A 19,154-nucleotide genomic window follows, 5' to 3' on the forward strand; every position below is an offset into this window, starting at 1 on the left:
TTAGTTATTAATATATTTCAATTTTTAAGATTATTGTTCTGATGAGTTATAATGGAGACCATATTGTCCTATGATTTATAAAAGTAATTGTTCTATCTTTTGATTACAATGTTTATGTTGTTGAATATAATCTGCAGGTTGTTGAATGTGTACAAATATTCTAGAATAACAAAAACTAAAATTTAAATGACTAGATTATATTTTAACCAATTTTGTACTCCACTACTCTAATATGTTTGTGTACTCCATAAAACTTGACTCATATATAACTAATGATAATAATTTGAATATAATATGAAAGGGAATAGACTAAATTGAATAATATAATTATAGATATGAGCCTTACATATATTACCACTAGGGTCATTCTACTCACTAAAACTTTCAATTGGCCTCCCGAGTCAAAAAAAGTTTTCATTTAAATAATAAACCATCTAAAAACTTTTAATCACGAAATTAAGTTATAAAAAAAAATCAGCGCCGTTAAGTCTTTGACTTTTAACGGAAAACGTTAAATATAACGGATTTGCATGTTTTTAACAGATTATATGTTTTTAAGGCAGAGTTTACTTCGGCCCTTCACCAGTTCCCCGTGTACTGCTATTATCAATGCTGCTAGATACAGTAAAGACAAGTCTGCAAGTTTTGGAAGGAGAGGGGCGACCTACAATTGGACAAACTGTAAAGAATTAGCTGGTGAAGGAAGGCGGATTGGGTGCTTGTTATAGATGTTTGGGGCCGAGGTGGGCTTCGATGCCTCTTTCCGCAACCACCATGCATGATCACTACTTGTGAGTTTCTAAAGAAAATGTCTACGAAGGATCAAGAGGTGTTTGCTTAACTAAATTTTGGCGGGGAAGATACGAAAGGGAAAAAATTTAGAATGTTGCAAATCATCTACACACTTGTATAACTTGGTTTCTTGTCATGTGTTGATGACCTTCCTCTATGAATACCGATGTAAGTTGTACTTAAGGTTTACTTTTAATGAATAAGAATAACATGAAAATCTAATTACAATATTGTCCAACATTGTACAAGTAGTTCAGCCTTGGTCAGGCTGTTTGTTGTATATGAATGATATATATACATTGTTGAAGTGTGTAAATGTGTAGGTTCTAGGGGACATCTACTACCTGGTATATACAAGAGTCGGATTCAGGGTACAAATGTTGAGTAATATGACTCTATTTGGTTTTAAGAGGCAAATGCTCCTGTTAAGTTTTTAATGGAATGACCTATTTGAAAATTTTTAATAATACAATTAGTTGACTCAAAAAAATTTTGACTCGGTAGGCCAGGCTCAGTAGAGTGATGAAATAGAGCATTAACCCTATTACCACTAGACTATAAAGTAATGTCCTAATGTTCTGTAATGTCAGAAAGGCTGACACATATCTAAAGTAAAATGTGTCTCAAAATGGTGCTTAACACATATCTAAAACAAAATAGCATGTGTGTCACTCCACCTACTCTTAAGGTCGGAATATATGAACCTAAAATTTACAAAACTTAAATTTAACAAGCTAACTTCTTTTAAAATTGGCAAGAATCTTACTCATGAGATACCTACTGTCTTTTTGAAGCTTAACAAGTTAACTAAAATTCTTAGCTTACTCATAAAAGGTAAGATCTGGTCATATTTCTAACTTGATTTTCTTTTTCCGGAAAGACAAAAAAGAAGGGAATGATATCTATGAAATACTAGATTGTCTAATTAGGACTAAACAGAACGAGTTCTTACATAGTGTAATACTGAATAGATAGATAGTAATTCAAATTTCAAATAGTTTATGCAGTCCATCAAATAAAAACATTGGAGTGAATGAATATTGGGGAGAAAAAGAAATTTAAGTTAGAAAGCGTATTTGTTAATTGTTGCATTTTATAAATACTATTTATAACTTGTAGCTTAATCTGACTGTATGAATAAACCTTGATGCTTAACTTAATCTAACCACCCCATTAGTATTTGCATCATGTTTTAGTTGCAGGAGCTCCCGCATGCACCTCCTCTATGTTATTAGAAACAAAAACATTTTCTTAATGTCACTTTGAACGATAATGTTTATAAGATGATGGGTTTGCCTACACAGAAGTAAGATGAAGAAAGTGAAGGAAAAGAAAAAGTTCGAGAGGAAGGCTCGGAAGTATCCTGAGGAAGATGTAGACGTTGGAGTTCATAGTAGAAAAAGAACGAGAAAGAATAATTTGCAACCTAACGTATCTCGCCGATAAGAGTACATAATCACGAACAAAAAATTGTAGTTAGTAGAACAAAAGCATTACAAATTCAACAGAAACATAGACATTTATTTCTTATTAATTCAAATAGCTGTTAATTTTTATAAGTTAATCTAATTTTAAATTATTGATACTGATATTAAACTGAGAATATATGTACACTTGAGAGCCCTAAAAAGCATTAAAGATGAAGCTTCGCGGTGGACCAACAACTCGTTCACGATCCAATACTGTAAGTAACTGCCCGCGAGAAGGAAGAAACAAACTCAATTCTCGTTTAGACCCCTGCACCAGTGAAGTTGCTACAGAGTGAATGACTATGATCAATGGCTGCTTAATTATTTGACCATGCCGTCAAAAGAAATTAGATGCTCAGAAGAAAGCTATATATAACTGCTGGTCCAAGTCAAACTGCAAATGAGCCGGCTGATGGAGAGAATGACTTGCCTAATTGGAGATGCAGTTGAAAAGATTAGGCCATGTTGACTTGTAGAAAGGTTTTCCAATTTAAGTGTTCAAATTGCCTTGGTTTTCTATTTCGTAAATGTAGAGATAGAATGGTATACATATTCAAATTGGTTAGATTTCCGTGTATGGCTGAGCTTTATAACCTGATTTTATGATTTAAAGTGATAGATTAGCGATGTAAAGTGTGGGTTTGGATAATTTTGACTTTGACTCGTGAGTTATTAAAAATATGATAATAAAAATAAAAATGATTTACGGATAACATATATCTTTTTTATCAAAATTTTTTTTAACAATTAACTCGCCTTAAAATGTACCTCAAACTAATTATACCAAGTCCTTAGCTAATTTCATTGTTAAAATCAAGTAGGATAAGTTATGTATTTGAATTATGATATTAATTTTTATTGTATAAACTCATATAAATAAAATAAGTTGTTAGAAATATCTCTTATCAACGCTAAGGAGGCCTTTCAGAATTAAAACCCATGCCTTTTCCCAAATCCAAACTAACTCCTGCTCTACCTATGTTCGCCACCACCAAGGTAGATAAGGTCAGGGAATATGCACATGTTAATTACTGTTAATTTAATGAATAGTTTCGCGTTCTTTTAGAATTAAATTGGTATATATAGCATAATTAAGGGTATCAATGTCAGTTAGATGATCAGAAGCATGTTTTGGTTGAATTTTTTAATCTTTTTAGTACTAAATTTGAATAAATTAAATATAACTTCTATCCATATAAGGCATATCGATGTTACATGTGCTTTTTTTTTTTTTCAGGGTTTCCAAGCACTCCGGAGCGCATGGATATAAGAACAGCTTATTTTTTATGATATTCAAGATTATTAATGTTACAATAATATTTTATTTTGTAAATAAGTGAATAATTACATTTTAATTTTTTTTAGCATTTTCTAATAATAATTATATAGATATGCGAATATTTTTATATATAATAAATACAGATATTTTTTAGTCAATTATGACGATGAGAAAGGACAAAACAGTAAACTTATACTAAGTAGGATAAGCCATCTCGAAAAATATACACCAGATAATTTATATTTATAAATCATCATGTGTTATTTTTATTATTTGTATTAAATAATTTCAATAAGTGTAAGGAAATGTTTCCTAACTAAAAACCTCTTTATTAAAAAATATGAGAGCACAAATTATTTAAAAGAACAATTTTTTCATATTTTTCATCATCTTTGAAAATATGAAAAATTAGTTAAATAAAATAATTATATAAATGTAGTAATTAAATGACGGTAATTGTTAGGGATTTTTTTTCAAAAATGATAATGTATAAGGAGCTCAAGAAGTAATTTTTGAATATAAATTTGTTATATTAATCAATTCCATAAAATATAATTCTTCTAGATTTCTACTTGCCATTATCCCCTTGGTTTCTACTTGCCATTATCCCCTTGGTTTCTCCGCCTCCCTGTCCTTGGTTTCTCTGCCTCCCTATCTTTCCTTGTTTTTTAGGTCTTCCCTCGTTTTGTCCGCCTCCTTATATTTCCTCAGTTTCTTCGCCTCCCCTTGGTTTCTCTCCTGTATATAAATTTTCACACTCAGACACACACTTATAATCATAAGAAGAATGTGCATGAGCACTAAAGCGTGCCTGTAAATAGGTTAGCATTGAAATGATTTGGCGATTAAATTTTAACAATGGAGATCGATGTATGCATATGTGTTCCCCTTGATAAAAGTTGGTGCCATGTAAGTAGAATATATAGTTCTGATTTAATTATTACGTGGATGTTATTTCACCATTTTGATTTGATGGGTATTCTTTATTTAATCTTCTACTCAAAATTTTTAGGGTATTCGAGGTTGTTCTTGGTACATTACTACAATCGTTAGAAGGCAAATGAAGCCCCTTACCCCAGCAGGCCAACCTGGTACACTTGTGGGGAGTACTAGGCCCAGAAGGCAAAGGGGTAGCCTCTGGCTGAAGAAGAGCCAGGCATTGATGTGGACACATCTCAAGGTGTCCTCAGACCTGGAGAGAGAGCCATTCCAGACACACAACCTCGGCCAGGACATCACCTCTCTGCTTATGCTAGAGCCAGAAGGTAGTTGTGACGCCCCCGGCCCGTGATGACTTCAGCAACCCGGCCCGGGGGTGCCATTCTACTGAACACACCGAAATGTAACTTTGTAATCTCAAACTTAATATAATTTAGAGTGATTGACACTTTGCACCTCTTATGTTTAAGCGCTTTTTCGATTTCGTCTCAAACAATTTTTTTTTGGCAGAATGCATCCTAAAATTTAAAAAGCGCTTCGCTTTGCACCCCTTTGACCACCCTCCGTTTAATTGACCGTTAAAGTTAACAGATATCAGATTTTCACTTTGCACCCCACAGTTTTAATTTTTTTTCAGAAAAAAATTGTTTGAGAACTTTAGGCTATGACAATTACAGTGAAATGTTAAAGTTGAGTCTTGGCAACATCAAGTGCGTTAAGCACTTCCTGCTGCCGAACCATGGCTAGCTTGACTGATTACTTGGATACCTGGCTTTGCTGCAATATTAAGACACAATTCAAACCCAAGTTAATTTAACTAATTTATATATATGCAGTCACTTTGCATGCATGCATTATGATATGCATGACTACATGAGATGAGACTAATGATAACATATTACATCGAGAAGTAAATATACAGGGCAAATAAGAGAGATTAACTAAATAATGCAATTAGTCTGGGGAATAAGTGGTTAACCGGTTTAATTAGTAATGCTCCTCTATCCAACTCTTAGCTTGCACAACTCCAGAATTTTAAAAAAATACGATAGGTTTATAGAAGAATTATATCTGGCTCATCAAAACCGAGGCCTGTAATTCGAGTTAGGCCGCTCGCGAGCAGCTCAAACTCGATCTCGTTTAATAAGACTCAAACCGACTCGATCTTGTATACTTAGTTAAAACTAGTATCATATGGGAGTAGAAAAGTCTACCCAATTAACTCAGAAAGAAATGATTTGAGAACAACAGCATCCATGTCAGCTCTGATCTTTTACGTAAATCCCAGCAGACAAGAACTCAACTAATACAATTACTAAGGTCAGCTTCAGCACTTCTACCACTTCTACCAGGTTGTTCGCCCAAATCTCAATTGCCACTTGAAACCTAATTTGTTTCTTTTTTACAGAAGAACAGAAACAAAGTGAGTCTAAAATGTATTAACATTTGAGTTTGATCTTTAAAATTCTATTAAAATTAGAAATAAACTCGAGTTTCACACAAATATATTTCTTACCATATGTTGTAATGTAGGAACAGCTTCATCAGTTGGCATATCTACCAGTCTGCAGTCCTAATTATATGACAAAATACTCATGAAAAAAAAATTAAAATTGTGGGGTGCATATTTTCCACATTAAGTTTCGGATGATTTGGACTAATAATATCCTAGCAGACGAAAATGATAAATAATTTTCTGATTCATGAAAATTTTTTCAAAATACTCATGAAAAAAAATTAAAATTGTGGGGTGCAAAGTGAAAACCTGAAATCTGTTAACTTTAACGGTCAATTAAACGGAGAGTGGTCAAAGGGGTGCAAAGTGAGCGCTTTTCAAACTTTAGGGTGCATACTGCCAAAAAAAATTGTTTGAGACCAAATCGAAAAAGCGCCTAAACATAAGGGATGCAAAGTGTCAATCACTCTATAATTTAAAGGCATATTTTACCTTACATCAGAGCCTTACATCACTCTCCTAAAAGTTCACAAATATTTCTTTCGATTACATAATACTTCTACTAAACTTCTAATTTCAAATCCAACCAAGTCTAGCACTTCGGTTCATCACACTTTTACCCTTGCCTGAATATCCTTCTCCAGAATTCTTCCCTGTAAGATTAGTACATAAAAAGGGATGAGCTCATAAAGCTCAATAAGCATATACGTACATTTCAACTGAGTTTTATTCACAAAACTTGGTGAACCAAATCAATATTTCATCAGAGTCATCAAACAGTTTCACACATCAAGATGAGTATGAGTATGAGTATTCAAGCACGATAAGTTCATCAGTTCATCAAGTTGGGATCCCGGCCAGCTAAACAATCGGTTTAGCTTTTACTTCCAATAAGGAAGCATCATCATCAGTTCATCAAGTATCAATGCAAGAATACTCATGGCTCATCAGAAAATCATCAACAAAATGTTCACCCAAAACATCATAAAATATCACAGTGAAGGGTACGGTATATACTTACAGTGCACCACGTTCCAATTTTATGTTGAATAATCAAGCTCGCCTTACAGATAATCAATCTTCTATGTCACAAAATAATAAATTTAGAATCTTATCTTAAAACAACGATCTCGTAAAATCTATTTATAATTTTTTCTCATTTAGATCGTTTCTCATTTATTCTTCTCTTATTATTGATTTAAATAAAATATTCCTTACTAACTCATGTTACTATCCCAAAAGTCTCATTTCTTCTAAATTATCTCTTTTATTCAAATATTAACTAAATCCACCAATTTAACTTGCTATTTATTAATCAACCAAAATATAAATAAATTTATTTAATAACTCTCAAACCCAAAATTAGGCTTCACCATTAAATCCGAAATATTATTTACTTAAATTTTCATGTTTTACACTTTTACTAATTCCATCATTTAGTCCCTCAAATTAATTAAATACTAATATTCAATATTCTAGCCAATCAGAAGACGCCACATCATCATCTTCTCCAATACACCCATCCAGTTTCTCTCTCCCCGAAGTCAACCCCCATGGCCAAACTTTGACCACTCATAACTCCCTCATGTTTCATCCAAATCATTTGATTCAAGAGTCAATTCCATATATTTTTTCACAAAGAATCCAAATATGTAATTTATTTTATAATCCGACATCAAATTATTGCCCAGCGAAATATTTATCAGAATCGATTTATAATTAAAGAGTGATTGACACTTTGCACCCCTTATGTTTAGGCGCTTTTTCGATTTGGTCCCAAACAATTTTTTTTGGCAATATGCACCCTAAAGTTTGAAAAGTGCTTCGCTTTGCACCCTTTTGACCACTCTCCGTTAATTGACCGTTAAAGTTAACAGTTTTTATATTTTCACTTTGCACCCCACAATTTTAATTTTTTTTCATGAGTATTTTGAAATATTTTTTTTCAAAAAAAAATATATTTTCCTCAAGACTCTTATATTCTGTAAGAGTCTTAAAATACGTGTCAATAAACCTTCTCTGTCCGGTACGTATAGAGAGGCAAGTGCACAGAATGCAAGAACTTATTACAGGAATTTGATCAATCACGTTAGACAAAATGGAACGCCAAACAGACAGGGAAGACCTGTAGAAACTTACTTGTTTGCCATGTATGATGAAATTAAACCTCAAGGGAGGGGAAGAGACTGGGAGGCATTTTGGGCTTTTCAATCCCACAAATAAACAGCCAAAATACCAACTCAGGTTCTGAGTTATAATTTTAAAAACGTCATGTACTAAAAAATAAGGCCCAAATGGCCATTTTGGAGAAAGTAGAAAACAAGAAATGTATCATGTTTGGGATTAGTTTGTTCGGTAAGAGCATCTTTAAAAATGGATGTCAAGAGAGTGTTAACGCCACTATTGATAATATGTATGTTTTTATCATCATATAGGAGAAAAAAATTCTTATAATGTTATTCAATTATTTTAGTTATGAAATTTGTATTGAGTACGGGTGTCAAGAGTCAAGACACTTATTATTGATATATTTATTCATCTTTTACACTTGATACATGATCCGAAATATGTTAATTATATTTTTCATTTGTTTTAAAAATTATTTTACCTATTATCTTAGAAGTTAGTTGCTAGCAAATATGTATCCATATTAGCCATCTAGGAACTCCTCAGAAAATCTTACTTATGAGCTGTTTACATTACCCGTTGTGGTTGTAGCAGATCTGGATGATAATCATCCATCCTGGAACCTTATTGATGCATTGTTACATACTATGTATTCGGTTGTTGAGAGATCAGGAGGTACAAATGTCAGAGATTATTGTGTCGAGAGTGGATGGCCTTCTGCAGGTGATGCAGATGCAAGTGCACAAAATGCAGGAACTTATACTCGGAATTTGATCAATCATGTCAAAAGAAATGGGACACCAAAGAGACCAGGCAAACTTATCGAAGCTTACATGTTTCAAAACACTCATGAAAAAAAATTAAAATTGTGGGGTGCAAAGTGAAAACCTGAAATCTGTTAACTTTAACGGTCAATTAATGGAGATTGGTCAAAGGGGTGCAAAGCGAAGCGCTTTTCAAACTTGGGGGTGCATACTGCCAAAAAAAATTGTTTGAGACCAAATCGAAAAAGCGCTTAAACATAAAGGGTGCAAAGTGTCAATCACTCATAATTAAATTACTAAATTAACCTTGTCTTTCCCATCTCTCCTCTCTCCCTCCTTTACCACCACCTCCACTGCCACCGCGAACGGCGGCTCGCCACCGTCGGCTTCTTCCCCGACGAAACACACACCCGAAACACATACACACACCTCTTCTCTCCCTCTCTCTCTCCGCACCGCCTCCTCTCTCCTTTCTCTGCTGCTTCTCTTTTCTTCTTTACTGCCGCCGCAGGCTCCGTCGGTGACGCCGACGTGAGCTCCGGTCGGACTCCACCACCAGCCTATCTCCCTTTCCAACAATACTCCAATCCAGACTCATCTCCAATTCAACACAAATTAAATTTATACACCCCAAAAACAAGCAAAAAAACCCAATTAAGCTTAAGCCCCTTTTTACAGTAGCCAAAACCCCCTCCTTTATTTCATTTATGTCTATATACATCTATACTCCTTAATAAATTAAGAGTTTCTTTTGAGTCCCTTAATTTGTATTGCATACAAATGGGTCCCCTAGCACAAAATGAATTCTTTCGTTAATAACAAAATAATAAAAGGTAAGTGAGGGATTTTTACCTTATTAATGGAACCTCTTGTTCGATTTTTTCCCTTTTCTTTATTCTAACTCGCCTCCTGCTCTTCTCCACCTTTCTCTCTTGTGTGAATAAAACTCAAACCATGTGTCTTTCTTGGTTTTTATACTAGTAGTACTAATTATCATTAACGGCTAATGACTCTTTAATATATTATTATTTACTAGCTTTTAACCCGTGCGAAGCACGGGCGGGTATATAATTCGTATTTATTATTTATAATTTAAATTTTAATATCATTTTATTAATATTTTAGTATTAATGGATTGAATTTTAGGTTAAATTATATTATCAGCTGACTATATATATATATATATATATATATATATATATATATATATATATATATTAGTACATTTAATTCGAATTTAGTAAACGTAGATTTAAAAATAAAAAAAATCAGGAAATTCAAATCTTTTCCAAACATAGCCGATCGTGTAATACCTTTCAAAGATTCAGTAATCTAATCAATCGAATTTCAAACTTAATTTTGTAATTTTGGTTTTTTTGACAACAATAACTTTTAAGATTAGAGTTAGAAAGAGTTCTGTAATGATTCGTGTTTATATTGAAATAAAACACGTTAAAGTTAAAAAGAATTATATGAAGGTTCTTGTTAAAAAAAGATATTCAAAATTGTATATTTATAATTTTATTTATAACATCATTATGATTTTTTTAATGAAATATTATATGAAGATGTATTGTTATGAGTGTTTTTAGTATTTGAAACTGTTTAACAATACAATACTATTTGTAGACTTGTAGTACCAAAAGGAGAGTACCAAACCAAAAAATATAACTAAAACCTTGGATTACAAATTATACCCATGTTGGCTTATTATAGTATAGTACAGATTCCTTTTACTTGGGCTCCAAACTTTATTCTTAGGCTCCAAGTATAATAGCTTGAGCTCCACGTTCCGTCACGCTAATTAAAATTTTTGTTTCTCTCGATTCCTATTTTCTCGTATCGGTCTTAATAAACGCGAAAAATAAAATTAAATATCGTACAAAATATTAAATGAATAAATCATTAATTATTTTATATTTCATAATCAAATCCCGAATATAATAATAATAATCATCTCGGCTAAAACGTAATATTTATTCACGAGTTGGTAAATAAATAATTATGTCTACTATAATTCTCATATAAACGCAGTTCCCGCGTTAATATACATATTTAAATTAACAATTGGCCCACACAATATAACTCACGTGTTTTCTAGTATTCTCGAAACTATAAAATTTAATTAATACCTCTCACATTATAATCTAAATCCGTGACTAATAAAATAGTCTTTCTACACAATAAATACTTATATTAAATAAATGCATTTTTAGGAAATTGAAAATTTCACGGATGTTCCAGTAGCATATTGATATTTGTTAATATTCTTCTTTTCCATATGATCAGCTTCCATTTTTAAGTAGTAATATAATCATTGGTGTTGTATAGCAGGAACCTATACACAAGATCTTAATTGTCCAATAGAATATTTGTCTAGCATTGCTAGGTTAATTGATGGGGTCTTTAGATTTCTTGTTGGTCGAATTACAGTTTTCATATGCTTTAAACCGTGAACTATCAGTTTAAAATGAATTTTAGTTCTTTTATTATTATTATTATTATTAAATTTGTGGTTTTGGTTGGAATCTGTTTAGTATATATATATATATATATATGTTGATTTTTTTTATGTATTACATACCTCCACATAATAAAAGTTCAAATATGAATTAATTTTTTGATTTGTTATCCATAATTGAGTGGCTAATATTATGTCTCAATGGATTATTACAGGTGATGTGAAGATATATGGGTTCGTGGAAGAAACTTTGGACGATGATATATAGGACGAGAGGAGGTGTCTGATGCGGTGGTAGAGTAACAAACCAAAAAGGACAATGCAAACGCAAAAAATTCATTACTTGTTCTAAAATTAAAAACAATTTAGTGACATGTAATTTTGTATCCATCAAATAGATGTTTTTATTATTAAAATAGGTTTCTTATCTATGACTTTATCAGTAAATTGCATCTAATGAGTCTATCAACGGTGAACATGCATCTCTAATGATAGAATGAATCGTCAAAACATTACAAATTTAATATCTAAACATTTTAAATATCTTTACCCTTTAAAGACCCAGTCTTAGTTTTGTGTGCATTATTTTTTACATAGTAAATGAATATGAATACATTCTGCTTATAAGCTGTTTCTTTGTAAATGATTTTCTACATGAAAAAATAATGTTTCTTGAATGTGCATATATTATGTAAGCGCTTTACGATTGTTAGATTTCTTTGTTAGATCTGCAATAATCAATCCCGCGCCTTTTATGGTAAAGACATAAGTTAATTAAATCAACTTCTACGAGAATGCTCACTATTAACTATAGAAAGAGCAATGATGATGTTTTGGATCCACTAATCATATAGCTAACCAAAAGAATTTTTTTAAACTGAGAAAATCAGGTTAAATATAGTGATAACTATAAAGATATGAAGAGCTATAGGCTTAACCTATTGGTTAACATCGTTTTGGTATACACTTAATTTTATTGACTAGAAATTCTAAAAACTTGATTGAATGGGCCAACTAAATCATGATATATTCATATCACTAATAAGTATATAAGATAAAGACCATCTAGGTAGAAGAGGAGCGGGACTTCTTCAATGAAAAATTATAATGACAATTCTTTATAAACTGTATAGCATGTATTATGTTCCATGACTATATACACATATTCATGAAAAGTACTGAATGAGCCAGTATAGATATAATGATGAAGTTCATTTACCAAATAGTCAAAGAATTCAAGTACATCACGTCTATATCTATGTGTAAAGTTGGTATATATACTTACTCCATCAAAGGTTCAAGAAGCATTTCTTATCAATCATATACTATTTCTGGCCACCGGGACTAATACCAAGTCAAAGCTATTGGAGCATCAATCTCGTTTGTGAGGGATTTGTGAAATTTTTTAGTGTATATATATATATATATAATACTAATGTTCCGATGTTGACAGTTAGTAGTACTTAATTATCTTACAACTTCAGTCTCTTTTTTTAAATAGAGTCTTGGGCCATTAATTTTATTAAGTCGAAAATTTTATATATAGTCAATTCTGTTATTTGATCTCCTTAGTTTAAATCCTTCATACATCTCGTTGCTAATTCAGTTATAGTAATAAAGTTATAATAAAACCATGCCAGGGAGAGCAACCACGGTTTCTAAAATCGTTGCACACCCATCCATACAGTATGTAGGATATTATAATAAAAAACCGGGCTTGTAGTGAGAAAAATTACAAAAACTAGTAACTCAAATAGGGTAACAACCAAAATACTAGAATTCCCCTTATAATAATCTTAAGAATCACTTAATTACTCATAACACATGAAGCAGTCGAATACTAATCCAGAGGTATAAAACTAAAGTTCTCTTTCAAGCTCAATAGTCTATTAACTAAAATTTTTAGCTTACTCTTCTAAGGTGGGGATCATGATCATTTCTATGAATTGATATAGAAAGGCTGAAATAAAATTTCAATAATTAGGTAGACTAAAAAGACTAAAAAAGAAGAATGATATTAATGAAATACTAGACTATCTATCTTATTAGGAATAAATGAAACAAGTATTTGAAAAAATACATAATGTAACATTAAATAGATAAAATAATGATTCAGATTTTAAATAGTTTATGAAAATCCACCAAATGAAAACGTACAAGTTAATGTAAAGTTTGGAAGAAACTAAAAACCAAGTAAGAAGATTTAATTGTTGCATTATATAAATGCAATCTACTTGCAGCTTAATGTGATAGTATGAGTAAAACTTGAAACTTACACTAAATTATTATTTGTTGTATCATGTTTTTTTTGAAAGTGAATTGTTGTATCATGTTGAAACTTAATATGTTAAAAATGATTTACTAATGTCACTTCAAATGATAATGTGTATAAGATGTTGGGTTTGTCTACACTCATTATTAGAAGTGAGAAGGAAAAATCAAGAGGAAAAAATTTAGAAGAAGGCTCGCAATATGTCTCGAGAAATAAGTAGAAATTGGAGTTGATAATAGACGGAGAAATATGTGTGTCATATGTTAGTTCCCTTTTGGATTCTTTTCGATTTACGAGCACAATTAATCCATTCCCCCTAAATATAATTATCAATATAAATTTACTAATTTTAATAAATATTAAATGATGAGTTGCGTAATTGTTATACAAGTTGAAAGTTGAACCGGTATATTAATAATAAAAACTTTTTGAAGATAAATTGACACAAAAAATAAACGGTTCATTATGGCATTACGTGAAGATCATTGATCATATATGTGTGTGTTGTGTATATATGTATGTATATACTTATATGTGAGAGATATGTTATATATTAGATAGTGATATGTGAGGTGTAAACTAGTTAGTGACTAAAAATTGGTGAGGAACTGATTTTTAATTTGTAGGCTAATTTAGTTTGTATAGGCCGCAGTCTCGGTGGCCACAGTGGTGGGCCACCGGTCGGGGCTAACAGTATATATGGGTCTGGTCTGGTGGGAGTGGATGTGGGTGAGTAAGTGACATTATATGAGTGTAGGTGAGGAAGTGGCTATGGTTATGAAAGAAATTTTTGGTTTTTATTCAATTTTATTTTTATTATATATATATATATATATATATATTAAATATTTGATATATTTTTTCAAAATACATATTTATAATTTTAACATATAATTAGATTTAAAATTTTCAAACATGTGATGCCATAATTTATTTTAGAAAAATCTATTTTCCTTCATCTTACATTTTAAAGAAAAGTTATTTTGCTAGCTAACTAGATAAAATTTGTATTTATATATAATAATATGTTATTTTCTTATTGGCATGTGTAAATAATTTCAGTAAGTGTAAATAAATGTTTCCTTATTAAAAAAAAACCTCTATAATATGAAGTATGAGAGCACAACTTATAATAAAGGAATTATTTTATATATTTTTTCCATCTTTGAAAATACAATAAATTATTCAAATAAAATAATTATACAAGCAAACTGATTAAATGAGGGTAACTGTCAAGAAATTTTTGATTAAGATAAATGATAATGTATAGAGTTCAAGAAGTATTTGTTGAATGTGGATATATTATATTGATCAATTTGATAAAATATACTATTCCCCACATTTTGTTAAATATAATATAATTTTGGCTATAAAATAAAAGAAGTGTGTGGGTGATTCTAGATTATTCTTATGAGTACATGCATTTGTTTTTAATTTTGAATGCATGTATTAGTCCAGATGCATAATCTCTAGAATATTCTCGTCTTTTGCTTTCTAGCATTTAATTAGTCTCTAGATCTTTCTATTGAGTCCTATATAAAGCCTCTTGTACCAAATCATTTGTCATCAACTAAGTTAAAGCAATTCATTATATATAAATTTCTCTTTTCCTAAATATCTGAGTTGTGGGAGTTTTAGTGAAAACCTTTCTTCCTCCATCCAACACATTTTTAGCCCACATCCTGGTTCTAAGTCTATTCTAGTTTTGTCCTTCTCCTTAGATTTCCTCGCTTTCTTCACCTCCCCTTGGTTTCTCCGCTATAAAATTTTACACACACATATATATATATAGTCTTAGAAGAATGGCCATGATCACTAAAGCTAGCGTGGCTGTTAATAAGTGAGAATTGAAATGATTTGCCGATTAAATTTAATTAGCAATGGTGATCTATGTATGCCTATGTGTTTAGTTCCCTTGATAAAAGATGGTGCCATGTAAGTTCAAGAGTTCTAATTTAATTGTGAGGATAATATTATGTAACCATTTTGATTTGATGGGTAATCGTTATTTAATCTTCTTTTACTCATAAATTATAGGGTTTTGGCGTTCGAGATTGTTCTTGGTACATCTGTAAAAGCCCTAGAAGGAAGCCCGTTACACCGGCAGGCGAAGCTGGTACACTTTTGACGGGGTTAAAGCTCTGGAGGCATATGATGAAGGTGGTGTTATAAATAGAAATTCTGGTCTTCATTAAACAGGCTTCACTAAACTTTCCTTCTCACACTCTCCTTGTTATGCATGCAGACCATATGCTGGCAATTTTTTACCTGATGACCCACAAAACAGGCTTGATCTTCTAAATCCGAAATTGCCAGGTGGAGAAATCCCATGTGGCTTCATCGGATATGCTGTAAATCTGGTCTTTATTGATTACCAAAACGTATCCTGGGTCACGACCTCTGGCCATGGCCTTAGAGAGACTCTCTTCTATCATCTATTCTCCCTCCTGCAAGTTTATAGAACTATGAAAAATATGTATAAGGCCCTCCCATTCATAAAAGATGGAGCTGTATCTTTTGGATGGTGGAATTTTGGATGGTGGAATAATGAGTCCTGGTGTTTTTACCTTGGCCATTGGGTTTTTTTTTGAATATCGATGATCAAAATTTCCTCTTAGTAGCATAGCCATTGTGACAACTTTAATTGTACATTCACATTTCTTCTGTTGCAACTGTACAATTTCTTGGAACAAGCTAAGTTTATATGATTAGCAAAGAATTCTTTGATAGAAGAGTATATTATTATTTGTTAGTATGATATATATTACTCATATAATAAATATGCAAACAAGGAACTTGGATATGAAAGTATTAATTTAATAACAAAATTAAAACGTAAAACTAAAATTAAAAGAATAAAAGAGAAGGAAAATTCTTATGAAATGAATGAGTTTGATTCTTTTCGTTTCCTTTGTCGGTGATGTTTTAGTAAATTGCATGTGATATACAAATAGCATAAAACAAAATTTTGTGCTAATTTTTTTTTATTTTTAGACCACTATTAAATCTATCAACAATAAACGGCCACCATATCTGTATGTATTTTGTTTCTAATATATAGTATTAAAAAATGTAAATTGGAATCTTATAGAAGCTAACAATAAAAATTTTTATTTGGTTTCACGATCAAAATAATATAAGTAAAATAATTCAAGATCATTCATTAACTTTCTCCTAATTTTAATTTGTGAATTTTATTTGATTTTCAAGTATAAACAAACCATCCCTACATATAATAATCATTATAAATTTACTAATTCTAATAAATTTTTGAATGATAAGTTTGTAAATTATATTGTTATACTGGTCGAGACTTGAACTATTATATTAATACTAAAAAGCTTTAGAGAAGACAAATTGACTCAAAAATAATATATTAATTTGTGAAATTTTTTCTCACTATAAAATTTGTTCATATTAATAAGTAATAATGTGCTTCCTACATATTTATTAGCTAATTAATAATTTCCATCAACTAAAAAGCACGGATGTTCGAAAACAAACCTTGTCTTGGCACTTCACCTCCAAGTTTGTTGTGGGAAAGATTGAGGAATTCGATCAGATGAAACCCATCAAAAATATTTGGAATATCCCCGGATATATTATTACTTGAGAGATCTAAATTATGAAGACTTTTCAAGGATTTGAAAGAAGATGGAATTCTACCTTGAAAAAGATTTCCGCCCATGTACAGCCCCTCCAACATCACACAATCACCCAGGGTTGTGGGTATTTCTCCTGTCAGTCTGTTATTCCAAACATCTAGTGTAACCAATTGTTTCAAGTTTCCGATGTTGAATGTTAAGGGTCCTCCTGAGAATAGATTTTGGTCCAAATTAAGGAATAAACATTGGGAAGAAAACCCAATTTCCGCAGGTATTATTCCTCCAAGACTATTCCAATCAAATAGAGTGTCTCTATGGTGGTGGAGAGATTTACAATTGAGCTGGGGAGCTTCCCTCTTAAACCATTCTGACTGAAGTCCAAGTAAGTTAGAAGGGTACAATTTACCAGAGAATTGAAAAAGATCCAGTCTTGGAGCTGCGAATAGTCTGCCAATGGATTCTGACCCAGACCTAGCACTTGAAGATTAGGAAGGCTATTCCAGTTGATTGGTATAGGCCCAGTAATACTGTTTGCCGAGATGTCAAGGTTAACAAGATTGGACGCATTAACTATTGACGGTGGAAGTGGCCCTGAAAACAGGTTACCTTCACCGTAAAAGCCTTGCAACTTCGGAAGGGTGAAGCCTAAATCTGATGGAAGTGTCCCTTCTAATACATTCTGGTTTAGACCGACAATATAGAGGGACGAACTGTTGTAAAGTGAAGGCGGAACCAGACCCCCCAACCCGTTTACTCCTAAATTAAGAAACTGTAAACTTGTATGATGTGCAAGTTCCAAAGGTATGCCCCCAAATAAATTGTTATAGGCTAGATCAAGATAAAGAAGGGTTGATATATTACCTATTGAAGGTGGAATTGAGCCTGTGAAATTATTGACTCGAGCATCAAACTGGTCAAGCTTAGACCAAGAGGAAAACTCGGTGGGTAGTTTTCCTTCAAGTTCGTTGTTACTCATACTAAGTTTTCTCATGTTTGTACAATGACTCAAATTGGCTGGGAATTCACCTGTGAAATAATTCTGCCTCAAATTAAGATACTGGAGGCGAAACAATAGTCCAATTTCATTTGGAATCGAGCCATGAAAGTTGTTCTGGTAGACGTAAAGTCCTCTGAGAAACGAAAGATTACCAATATGTGGAGACAATCTGCCCCCCACTTGTTGGTCGGAGATATTTAGTTTTATTACTCTCTCCCGTCTGCTGCTGCACGTAACGCCCCCCCACTGACAGAAGTGCATCGAAGTGTTCCATGAGTCCAGGGCACCCAATGGATCATCTATGGAAGCCTTGAAGGAAATCAAGGCCTGCTGATCAGTGTCGTTGCTTCGAAAAGCAAATACAAATATTTTCGGTGTTGCTGATACTAGTAAACAGGAAATGATAAATGGGAAGATCATGGTTGTAGAATAAAACAGAGCAATGAAGTATTGCTACTGAAAATACTGTGGACTATAATACAACCTTCATGATGTCTTTCCGCAACGACTTTGTAGGCCAAGTCGTGTTCAAAGATCATCAGCACATATTAAATGGCGATTATGATCTGCCAAAGAAGACTAAATATAAAACTATAATAGAAGTGCTTGTCAAGACTGTTTCTTGTATACCATAAGCACTCATTCTTATATCTATGCTAGCTCATTATACTTTCTAATTTAGTTGTTCAACTTTTTTAAGGGGTAGATTAGTGAGAGGTTTTGCAATGAGATATAAGTTTTATGGGTAAGATGTATGAAGAAGGGTATGATCATGAATTTTATTTCTCATATTTTTATATTTAGTTAAGTAATTAAATACAATGTTTAACACAAAATTTTATAATGATGCAAAATTATATTGTAATAATAATTTTATTAATATATTTAATTATTCTTGAAAATTGAATATATTGATTTGAGAACTCAACCAATTATATGATATCAACTACTCATACCATCTTAGCCGGATACCATATGACACCTATGATTAGG

At 31.9% G+C, this 19,154-nt stretch overlaps 1 protein-coding gene across 1 annotated transcript; it reads right to left on the reverse strand.

Annotated features, from left to right (window-relative positions):
- Positions 1-17,438: 17,438 nt before the first annotated feature.
- LOC135152870 (LRR receptor-like serine/threonine-protein kinase EFR) lies at positions 17,439-18,581 on the reverse strand. The gene has a single exon (XM_064094011.1). It carries the CDS (start codon positions 18,579-18,581, stop codon positions 17,439-17,441), a length of 1,143 nt encoding a protein of 380 aa, XP_063950081.1.
- Between the last annotated feature and the right edge of the window lie 573 nt (positions 18,582-19,154).

This window comes from Daucus carota, chromosome 5 (assembly GCF_001625215.2).
Source record: "Daucus carota subsp. sativus chromosome 5, DH1 v3.0, whole genome shotgun sequence".
NCBI classification, from domain to species: Eukaryota; Viridiplantae; Streptophyta; class Magnoliopsida; order Apiales; family Apiaceae; genus Daucus; species Daucus carota.

Bases quoted from the DNA above. Each gene is read 5' to 3' on its own strand.
- LOC135152870 (XM_064094011.1), bottom strand. From the start codon at position 18,581: ATGATCTTCCCATTTATCATTTCCTGTTTACTAGTATCAGCAACACCG.